Source organism: Athalia rosae, chromosome 7 (genome assembly GCF_917208135.1).
Source record: "Athalia rosae chromosome 7, iyAthRosa1.1, whole genome shotgun sequence".
Classification (NCBI taxonomy): Eukaryota; Metazoa; Arthropoda; class Insecta; order Hymenoptera; family Athaliidae; genus Athalia; species Athalia rosae.
This window is the reverse complement of record NC_064032.1, coordinates 15832370-15844367: the sequence shown is the minus strand read 5'-3', so window position 1 is coordinate 15844367 and position 11998 is coordinate 15832370. Positions and strand designations below refer to the sequence as shown.

The 11998-nt window shown below is 39.4% G+C and overlaps 1 protein-coding gene across 4 annotated transcripts; it reads right to left on the bottom strand.

Moving 5' to 3' along the window:
- Positions 1-24: 24 nt before the first annotated feature.
- On the bottom strand, positions 25-11880 carry LOC105683246 (limbic system-associated membrane protein-like). 4 transcript variants are annotated; one of them, XM_048658193.1, is made up of 13 exons: positions 11738-11880; positions 10137-10393; positions 9795-10018; positions 8818-9272; positions 7818-7919; positions 6557-6772; positions 6172-6293; positions 5421-5562; positions 3613-3710; positions 3163-3465; positions 2852-3047; positions 2681-2743; positions 25-1935 (listed from the first exon to the last, which is right to left on the bottom strand). In XM_048658193.1, exons 4-13 carry the CDS (start codon positions 8855-8857, stop codon positions 1787-1789), a joined length of 1431 nt encoding a protein of 476 aa, XP_048514150.1. In that variant the 5' UTR covers positions 8858-9272; positions 9795-10018; positions 10137-10393; positions 11738-11880; the 3' UTR covers positions 25-1786. The 4 variants fall into 4 exon arrangements, with proteins under 4 accessions (XP_048514150.1, XP_048514152.1, XP_048514153.1 ...); XM_048658195.1 differs by lacking the exon at positions 11738-11880 and adding an exon at positions 10461-11727; XM_048658196.1 differs by lacking the exon at positions 8818-9272.
- Between the last annotated feature and the right edge of the window lie 118 nt (positions 11881-11998).

Genomic DNA, 11998 nt, shown 5'->3' with positions numbered 1-11998 from the left:
CTCTGCGTAGGTGGTCAATCGATATTTTGATACAGTTTTGACGCTTTTATTTTCTCAACTAGATATACTTTTATCAACTTCTTTAGTATACAATCGTAACATTAAAAGGTTATAATAACTTTGAATTAATTACGAATCTACAATGTACGATCGTCGCACGCGTCACTGCTATAGATTGGCTTGTACGTATGTACCTACGTGTTTCATGAAATTTATATTCTAACGATGTAGTTGCTTTCAAAATAATTATCGAGATAATTGTTGTACACCGTTAGTCAATCGACGTCGCATGATTAAATCGAATGTATATACATATATATTCAACCTTCGACTTCAATTTCAGCTATTTCATTTTGCGCGTCACAAAAATATTTGGTATCTCTTGATGCCCGCGTCAGGGATTCCCTGGACCAAATCGGCGTTTTTGAATGCATTGCGGGTACCAAAATCATCGCTAGTTTAATTCACAGACGATTGTGAGACATACACACCGTTTTACCCACTTTATAATATTGACCTTTAGTAAAACATAGTGTTTATGGATTGAACTTATGCACAACTATCTAAAGCTACGCTTTCATGATTCTAATCACACATCGAGGGTATAATAATCTTATCGTGATATCAACCTTTGTTGGAGTTGTCCCTGAAAATATTAACGTCATCCTTCAACTCGGCATACCCATACTTCGACGTAATACCCACACATTCCAAACTGCGTGATTTTCGACATTAAACCTAAATATGTTCGTCCAATAATCGCACACTCGGTCTGCTCCCCTATGAAATTATTTACACCATTTGAATAATAAAACGCTCCACCGTTTGGTCCTCTTACTTTCACCGTGTTTTCAATTTTTCGTTTCGGCAACTTCCAGTTGAAGTCACGTACGGTACCCAATTTGATTTATTGATGAAGTGCAAATACCTATAGATTTATAAATACCACAACAGAAAACATTCGTTAGTGGTGGTAAAAACAACGGTTCTTACTCGCGTTTCCGCACCATGGTGGCCGCTATTTGTGTATCAGAATTACCGATCTGGTAATCTGCATGTAACCTGAAGGAATCAATCTCATATCGTGATTTATGATAATTTCTCGACATAAATTCGAGCTGGCGGATATATCGGTCGAAGGATCGTGTCGATTATTGACATAATGGTGGAAACAATTACAACAGAATTATTATATACTAAATGATACTAATGAAATTCTGACATTCTTGTACCAGGCGTTACGATTATCGTGTGATTATGAACTTTTGAAATGCGTACAAGTTACAAAAGATCGATAGCCAGCTCGGACAATATTTTATTTACACTCAATGAATAAAACTTTTTAAACTTTTACCCGCGACGAGCAGTTTGTGATTTGTGCAATTCACAGAAGCAACTTCATCCATCAAAGTACTTGAAGATGACGTACGGATTTTTCAATGAAATAAAACAACTAGGACAACGAAAGCAGAAAAAATATCGGCTCGATAAAATCATGAACCACAAACAATCGTAACTATTTTTATGCCTTTCTGGTAAGCTCATTGTGAATAATTAAAAAAAAAAGAGTCCGGTAAAACTGGACTCTGTTGTTCTAACTGCCGGAGGTATGAAAAAAAAACGTGGAATGTACCAGTCCGACTAACAATAAAACAACCCTTCTGAGCAACCCTTCCATCGATAACAATGATAATTCTATTGAGTTACCGGCAGCCGATAGTTCACCTTCAGTCTTCACAGATTATTCAGTTTTGCCAATCGGTGGTTGATTTGCCATTTTTCAATATCATGCGGGGCCGATATTCAGGGTGCATATTATCGACACTGTTATCGGCAGAACGAAGAGAAAGCCCCACACTTTTGGGGTGGATAATGAACCCCCGCTGGCATCGCCGTTGCGTTGAGAATGTTGAGACATCGAAGCGATCTCGACCTCTGGACAATAAAAGCATAAAATTCTTAATAGCCCCTTATTAATTGGATGAATTTTATGAAGCTGTGGTTCAATCGAAACAAAATATCCAAGTTATTTTCTACCTTATTGTTTCATCAAATAATAAGTGTACGATTAAGAACCATTCGTATCATCGGGCCAATGTTTAAATTTTTTCATGCCCTTACAACGAATGAATTCACGAAGAGAAATTACTAATAAATGACGAGTGAAATTCTTCACTACCAACAAGTTATGTTGGGACGGTAAGACTCTCGTTCGTTTCTCAGTTTTATTTTTTTTACCACAGAAAAGCCCTTTCGATAGCTTGCGGCTGTGAGAGCCGGAAATTCAATTTCACGGAGAGAAAACCTTTCGTTCTACGGGCAATGGGATACCCGGGACCGCGGATGGAAAAAAAAAAAAAACAAATAGAGAAAGAAAAAAGCCAAATTTAGGAGGTATTCCCGGAATACCGTTTCTCACTTTACTCTTTCTCCTTTTTATGTATTCGGGATACAAAAAAAACTGACAAAAAATGTCGAGAGAAACTGCGAGTGGCGGTTAAAAATCAAAAACGGGTTGATCACCCGACAACAAGTGCAGAAATAAAGATACATTTTTTCTGGCCTCAAATGAACGTGCAATCTGAAATCGAAGAAGTGTGAATTCCGAAATTTTGTGAATCAATTGAGATTAGAGAAAAGTAGGAGTTTGATATGTTCCATTGACCAAAATGAGTTTTACCTGGCATAATTTTTTGTTCAGGTGATATTTCGACCCTTATAAGTTCGTCGTCATCTTCAGAGGCTGAAACAAAAAAATGATGAACTAGAATATTCACGCTACTTCTGTCTTTCTCCTATTCAAAGGAGGATCTTTTTTTTCTATTGGCAACGTGTCGGATCATCAACTTACGAGCCCCTTCGGTGGAGAATCGCAAAAGCCGAGAAGGCCTGCTCCATCCATAACGATTTCTCGAAAGTATCAAACCTTCGTAGTGCGTTGCCAGAGCGAGGCCGGTCAAGTTGAAAGATCTGGCATGTACGGGACCGATCGCGTTACTCCCACTCGGAATTAACAGTTTGTGCCATTCGCTGCGTGCTCCGCCTCTCTGAAGATCATGAAAAAAGGTGTCTATAAACACGACTGTTTTTTTAATCTTTCAAACGTGTAGACGACAAAAGTTGATACGCATATGTAAGAATTTCTCTCACGAGGAGACTCACCACAAACTCGCGAAACCAGAATTGATATTCTATTATCGGACTGTAGCTGTCGACCTCCCATATAAAATTATAAACGGTTTTTCCAACGCTGTGAGATTCTTTTTTAAATATCGCCGGATTCGCAACCCCGGATAATTCGACGACAGCGTCGCTAACTCCGAGAGTATTCGATGCTCGACACAAGTAATAACCGTAGTCCGATGTTCTCGTATTTCTGATTATCAAACTGTGGTCGTTTCCAGCCGTGTGTTTCACGATCCGAGGAGAATATGGAACTTTTTCGTCGTTGAAGTACCATTCGATCTGAAAATAATTCCATTTCAGGTGTTAATTTGAAATATCCACCTTCTCCATTCCTTGTTTCGAATAACATGGCAAAGCGAATTTCTAGAAAAGTATTCCAGTTATTTCTCAATGTTAAACTCCATGTAGAAAAAGAAAATGAGTAACCTTAGCATCTGGCCATGCGATGACCTTGCAATCAAGTTGTGCCCGTATTCCAGGTGATGCGTGTACCCAAGTTTTTTTAACTTCGATTTCCGGCTTGTCTATGAAAAAAAATGATCGATAGAATCTGGAAGTTAATTGGAAATTTCGCCTTCACATAGGGGGTTCCTAAAAAGAAACACGAAAAAAAATGGAAAAAAATTCAACGATTGATGTAACGACCATACTATAAGACGTCACAATTCTAGCAGTGGAAGTTTAGGTATTGGAGCTGCGTTCTGTAGTACGTAATTCAACACACATGAGCATACAACTACATTCGTACGATTCGTGACATAATTCTTAAATAATTAATTCAAGTTCTAGTTCGCGTTTTGCCACACTAAGTAGTAAAAATTGATTTTTTTGCCGCTATCTGGTTTTGAGAATCGAACTCACAGTCCATACATTTTTCCTCGCACGTCAACGCTACGATTATTATTTATTACATTTATAACAATCCGAACACAGTTACAAAATAGCTGGAAGTTCTACGTAGTTTAAACTTGCGATGAGAATTCACGTATTGATCAAATAATTTTTTTTCTCTTTTATTACCGATTATGTCAGCGCAGATCTGTAGGTATGCGCCGACGATGAGTGAGCCCATGTGGCGTGGGGTGTTAAAATGAGAGATAATTCATTTGTGGAAGATTTAATCCAATCAAGTTTCGTTTTACTACTCATATATCTCGTGCAAATACAAGCAATCATGCAATATATATAGGTTCCGCTTACTCGTTTCACTCTTCTATGTACTTGGTAAACTTATACATATGTACAGTATATACATATGTATATTCGCCTCTTTATTATCCTCTCTGTTTACTCCCCGCTACTCTCCTTCTCTTCATGTTAATACATTAACTCGCCAAATTATCATCTTTTGTGCATGCTCAATAGACCCTTTTTATCGTACACGGTTAATAAAATTGGTAATAGTCTTCTTTCATGTACAACATGTGTATAGTTCATGTTTACATAAGAAATATGCACATACGTCGAACCCTAAACTACGTTCGATAAAACGCGTTTATTTAGTATAGTGGTAGAAATTTTTTTTATTTATTCAACAATTTCTTCCCCATCATTCGAGCGTTGAAGAGGAACAGAAAATAGTGTCCGTAATTGGAAGCGAAGAAGCGCAAAGAAACCATTTGAAATCATGCAATTTTCATGCGGCTCGCGAATGGGTAAACGTATGGGGCGCAGTCGCATCGATCATTCTTATTTTCTTTCTGCGACTACTTTTTGCGCCAAATTAATTTAACTTTTTCTTTTCTACGGAGAGATTTACATCGCTCGACTTTTTCCAGTTGAGACTTTTTTCTCTGAAACCCATTCGCGTTTGCCGATAGGTCGTTTGTTTATATTCGATGCTTTCATGTAAATTGAGGTGCTGTAGTTATTATACCACTCGACTATTCCGTACTACTTATACTTACACATGCTGCGGAATTATAGAAGCTTCGTGACGTACGATCGCAAATTAGATTCTACATAGGGTCTTGGAAATCGCGTTGCGCAATACTTTGTGAAAAATGAATCTAAAAAGTGAATTTTCGGAATCCGAAAAGGCTTTCGTGTTTCTTTTCTTTTCTTTTTCTTTTTCTACAGTCTCTGTAACAATTTCTTTGAAATCATTGCAGATCCATAAAAAAAACTTGCAAATAAGGAAAAATAAAGAATTAATAATCTAGTTACACACTCAAATAGTCTGATTAATTCATGTCAAATATGTGTACGATATTTCATATAATAGAAATACTCACGTTTCACGCGAAGGTCGATCGTCGCACTGGCTGGTTGACCAACTCCATTGGTTGCTACGCAAGTATATCGACCAGAAAGATCACGATTATCCGCGTGAAAACGAAGTCTCGGTCTGTCGTCTATCAGAAGAAGGTCCTCACCCTGCGATAATGAGGGGAAAATCAAGAATTCGATTGAAAGGAAACTTTGAAATCACCTAGACGTCGTCCAACTCAAACTTGTGCCATGCTCGTCGCATGAGTTCCAGTTATTCTTTGGTTTATTCTTTGGAAAAATTTAACGCGCTGCTCTGTTACCGGTACAATTACCAATATATTAATATATCTCGGGGATTTCGTTATATAAATTATTGGTTCGCCACTCTGTTAGTATGAAAGCCTCGAACAGCTGCCTGCGGCGAACCTTCAATTATATTATCTCGATCAGATAAAAGGGTTCATTATTTTATTTCTTATACAGTTCGAGATACGATCTAGGTATACATATACGCGAAGGGTGAATTCCGAACGTCACTTTTCCAGTCCCTGCGATATGGTATACCTACATCACGCATATGTATAAATAAAATGACATCATATGACGGGTAGATCGGAATATGTACATAAATTGAAATGCAAAGAAAAGAAGAACTGTTATTCCGAACACAATTTGTCTCATTATCATCGTGACGTCTTGTGCATTAAATGAGAACAGCGGGAAATCAGCACGAAAAACGTTTTTTTCTAGAAACTCCGATAAGCAAGCTTATACCTTTGATCTCCATGATATTATCGGAGTCGGGACGCCCTTGGCGACGCAAGCCATGTCCACTTCGTCTCCCATTGCGACTTCCAACTCTCCAGATTCCGGAACAGGATGAACGCTCGGTGGATCTGTAAGAGAATATGCTCTACGAATATCTTCCGGCTCCGACTTCCTGACGATGATTTATTTTTTTTATATTTTTCTCGCCACAGTTCGTGCGTTGGCGATGATCGATAACGCCGAGTGAGAAATGTTTCGTCGTACGATACGAGGGTGTTCAATTTGTCGTCAATTAGCGGCAATTTCGTATAAAATTTTCTATCGACACCGGAGCTATCTTTTCTACGTATGTGTAAATAATTGATAATTCGACATTAATTGAAACACTTACACATGACTTCAATGGCGTGAACTTGCGTTACGTGACCCCAAGGTGCTGGCCTTGATGCTTGACAAACGTACTCCCCCGTGTCCTCGGGTTTTACGGAAGAAACTTCCAGGCTATTATTTTCGCACATCTTTATTCTAGCCGGCAGTAAAAGAGTCGCTTCGCCACTATCCGCCAACAAGACGCCTTCCCGCCACCAACGAACTCGAGCTGGCGTACCTGATTGAATTACAATTGAGAAGAATCATCGCTTCGCGATCTCATTATAATATAATCAATATACATATATGTATGTCACACAACGATACAATGTTTCTTCCTCAATCTTTCGCTTCTAGTTCCAAAAAATATATTTTTTTCCTTGCCAAGGAAAGAGAGGTGCGTATGCGGTGCGAGTATAAGGACCCTTTTTCTCTTTAATGTAACAAATCGGCAAATAAATTCCCCGCTTTACTATTCAGCGCTCAATTTCACGAGGATGAAGTCGGAGAGGCGAGCAAATTGGGCGCTTTAAATGACCTAGAAACTTACGAAAGCTTTCCTTCCTTCATACTCTCAAAAGCTTCGAGACCTTTTGTCTGCAGGGAAGAATATTATACCAATATAACCTTCGTCGCTCTATATTATAAAAACTACCCAGTTTTTGGCACATGTTTATTTTTCCCCTCTACTATTTTTTTTTCTCGGTTTTTAAAACTAAATAAATATACACTTAAAAAAAAAAAATTCAAAAACACAAAAGACAATTTGGGAGTAAAATGGTCAATTGATAGTTTTTTCTATTTTATCATACTTGTATTTTTGAAAAACGAGAAAGGAAAAGTTGAAAAGCCTGTATTGTGATTTTTTCTTCATAGCTCCCCTCTACGCCCCAAATTCTCTCAGTCGTTCACAGGATTCTACCTCCGTTCCCGTTGACCTTTATAAAACTTTTATAGACAGGGACTCGAACTGCCGTAGATACAACCCGATTTATTTTCCGTTCTCTCGCGACTCAACCGTCTGCATAAATTTTATGCAGCGAAGTGACGGTCAGCGAATGAAAGAAATGGATAAAGAGAAAATTGGTTGACGAACAAAAATTTACAGGCGATTTTTTTTACACCAAGAAACTATTATCGGACTCGCATTCTACGTGGGTGATTATTTTTCGAGTCCGATGATCTGATTGATGGAGAGAAAGGAATGGAAATACACAGATGAATGAATAAATAATAGCTGCCGACTACTGCGGATGAATTGCAAAGTATCATCGTTTACTCACCTGTGTTATCAACATAGCAGGGCAAAAGGACGGTGTCATTTTCGAAGGTTTTCACCGTTGTCGGAACGCTTTTGAAACCTTTGTGGGCTGTAGCTTGGATAACTGTAAAAAAAAAATGAATAAAAACTAAATAAAATAACATAATGGACACGAGATTTGATTTGGTGATAATTTCGGAGATTCTATGAATATTGTATACATTACAGATATATCAGAGTTGAATTCGACATTCCGCTGAAGCGGTGATGGAGAAAAAAAACATTGACAAACTTCTGAATTAGGTAAACCCAAAAATTCAGTTCACCATACTTCTTATATTAGCTGAATTTTTTCTTCCGATTCCCAATATGAAAAGTGACCATTTATTTCGCAGTTTCGCAGTTCGAATAACCCGATTTTTCGGAGCGCCGAATTTTTAATTTTCGTAATTCGCATAATCATGTTCGGGTTATGTACACCTATAAGTGCGGTATGTATATACCTTCGAAACTGAACACGGTGAAAACTTGTTTCCTTTGCTAATTCTTCCGGTTTACTCGCTAACAATAAGGGACGGAAGTCTGCGGACATCGCCCTATTCGGGAACGGGACACCGCGCGTCGTTTTTCAGGAGGGTGTGCACTGCAGGTACATACGAATATATATGTATACTCATATACATAGTACATACTTATTTTATACATAGTTCAAGTTGTACACGGAATGGCCATCTTCATCTTTTGCACACTTATTCATTCAGTCTGAAGTGAAAGATTTAAAATTAAGAAAGCTAAGATAAGTTGAGAAAGAAGAAAAATTACATTTCGTGGCATAGACAAAGTCGATGCTTCGGAACACCCTTGATAACTGCAACAGTACTCGTAGCGCGACTGAATAATTACTGCGAATTTTTTCTGTCGCAGTGATATTTTGTGTTCATTTTTTTTTTTTTTTGAATCCATGAAAAAAAAACGAAACGAGAAATTGAAGGAAAAAAAGAAAATAGTGATTTTTAGCTTACCCGCAGCGACCAGGCTGAATATTATCCAAGTAATGGTCATTTTGAAGGTGATTTCAATTATTTTCAATCTTCCAAACCCCCCAAATTACGGGGCTCGAACTCTTGAAGAACTATTACAGCGCGTTCAAACGGTCGTGAGAAACTGAGACGCGGATCATGAATGGGTGCGTACTCTTATCCGGATCTGATCCCTGGGGAGCTTGACTCGACTCGACTCGACTCGACTCTGAGTCGACTCGAACGAACTCTTCCTTAGAATTACGAAAAGGAACTCTTCGGGCAACGATCTTCCCTTACACTCACAACAACGACGACTCGGGACGCACTGGGATGCTCTCCGATCATCACGGTCAGTTCTTCTCCCCTATGTCATTCATTCCCTCTCCATTCTTACAACTTCAAAGTGCAATGCAATTATCATCAGTTTACTTTGTGTGTCCCACAGCAGTGGCTATCTGCCGAAAACAAAATAAACAAAAAAAAAGAAAACATGGTTAACGCTTTGGACTCCCGGCATATGAAATTCGTTCGGATTCCTTGACTATCCTAGATTTATGAAGCAAATTTCATTACCAGAAGTTTCAATAATAGTCACTCGAAGCCGGTTGAAATTGTTCGCTTGAGATTCGGTAGATTTACTTTGATTGACGTGAAATGATTCCACGAAATTTTACGTGACCAATTAACATAATTTTAATTGACTTCAATCGAATTTTCACTAATTGAAAGATGATGTCGTACGCCTGACTCGTGTGGATCGAGGTTTTGGTGACTGGAGAAAAATAATTCAACTGTCGCATTTCTTCGAGCAATGAGAAACTCTGCAGATGCACACCGAGGCTATTATAAAAGAGGCTTTGGAGTCATCCTGTTACTCCGCAGATATACGTATGTACGTACAATATGTAACCGTATGTGTACGTATTAATATCTACACGCGTATTAAATAAAGACATTCAAGTGGCGTTTATTTATACCTAGTAGATGTGGGGAGTCCGCAAGTATAAGGCCCCTTTTCACAACATCCCTCGTCCTGTAGTAGTATGCGATGTACTCCACCCACGCACTCACGTGTCAACGAGCATTCTTCTGTAATTTGTTCAATTCACGCGCGAAGAGGAGCCGGATAACCGAAGAAACGTTATACGTCATATGGCATAGTACAGGCCGGCATTCGTTTGTCCTTTTCGGTTCGTACGAGCTGGGGGCAATCGAATTAGAAAAAACCCCTTGATCATTGTCGGCCAGACTTTTTCTTGAACGAGTTACAGGCGTGTCTATGTCTGCAACGTCCAGCTTGTTCGGTGCGTTAACTTTACCCGTAAAATTTCATCGTTGCGAAGGAATCAATCCGTGGAGGTGGATTGTGTCACTCCTCTATAGGTGACATTGGCAAAGGAGAAATTGATTTCCGCGTTGAGACTTGGATTCCGAATACCGAGCTTCGAATACTGCGTCGAATTTAGTTTTCCCTGGATTTTTCAATGGGCGTGAAATATTCTATTCTCGATTTCTCTCTCATTGTCAGTGAGTCAGATTTTCGGAACACCTGAATTTCGCCGATTTGGTTGTTAGCCTGTAAAAGTTCCTACATTAGTTACAGGTATGAATAAATGATATGCATTTACGTGGCGGTTACGAACCTGGTGGGGGTTGTAGATGTGGTCGTATAAAAGTTATGGCTACGTATATATCAGAGCGAGTACGCAGAGGCTTTATACACACGTACGTATGTACTTAGTTATATGATTCTCGTCACGAAGAAGATGCAATACATGCAGTTCCAACGTCGCGAGGCACCCGCGATGTATTCTCTATTGTGAACCATTGTACCTATTGTACATCATTCTACCTCGTTCTGGCACATTGTTGGCTCCAGGACCTCATTGTCTGCCTATTAGTTGCCCAGTTCTTTGGCAAAATTTGCTATACCGTAGCCACCACCGTTGCGCCGCACGGTAATGTTATATTCAGCGCGGCAAGTCATCAATATCTAATCTCGCGCCTCGACTAAACTTATACGTGTACGAATAGGATTTACAATCAGGTCCAGAAATCAATTTTCCATCATCGCATTTTTTGTCGGTCACTCCTTCACCGCGCATTACTGAAAATTCTTTCTGAATTTGAAATTTCATTTACCGGAAATATCATTCTGCAACCAGATACTTGTGGTGGCGGTTTGCTACAAGTCCGATCGTAAGTTTACGTCCTATATACCTATGGCTACATGTGGGAGGGCCATCAATTATCCCACCATTCGTCGCTTATCTCACCCGCAAGCAAACCCGACCTAAACCTTATGTTATACACCGAAGTATATTATCTTGGGGAATACGCGTTGGGAGATAAATTCGCACGATGAGATGAAGTATAAAAATAAAGCGCGTAGAAGGGAGCATGGCGAGAACGAGGAAATGGGGGAAAAAAATAATTTGCACGCAGGCAGCCTCTCGGAATTATCTTCCTACACTACCCATTGGAATATCGAACGAAGCATATCAATGATCGACTGGATTGCTCTGTAATTAGTTTCTACGAAATGCGCGTTTTTGAACAAACGTACCTCGGGTACGTACATGCACCAATAAAAGATATATGTATGTACAATCGTTGTTTGAAATGTGAAAATGTGTATGAAAATGGAGACTGGAGAACGGTGCGTTGTTCGGAGTTACAATCAGTCGATATAATTTGAGCTTGCGGCAGCAGTTTCCACTCTGACTCTCCAAAGTCCATACAGGTTTCCCAGTTTCCCCGACTACGTACTAAATTTAAGTAAAAGCTCGCTGCGGGCGTTACCTCGCTCTCCTAATTTTCACCTCTCCACCGACAGAGTGAAAACTCTATTCTTGAATTCAAGAATTATCGCAGTACCAAAGATGTCCTTGCATCGATATTTTAGGATTTTCTTTCTCACCCTAGATTCAATGATGGTTTCATCTCCTCGAGTCCTCTTCCCTCTCCTCTTTTTCTCGCGGATCCCCGTTTCCTCGACGTCGTATTCGCCACCCTTGTAGGGAATTTCGAAGGTTTGGATTTCTCATGGCTCACGCGCACAATAAACGCAAGTAGAGTCAGGCGCGTAGAGAGCTTGGGAGCCAGCAGCAGCAGCTATCTAGAGTTAAATCGCTTCGTTCAGGCGGGTAACCCAACGGCGAACCATTCGCACAAACGTGAG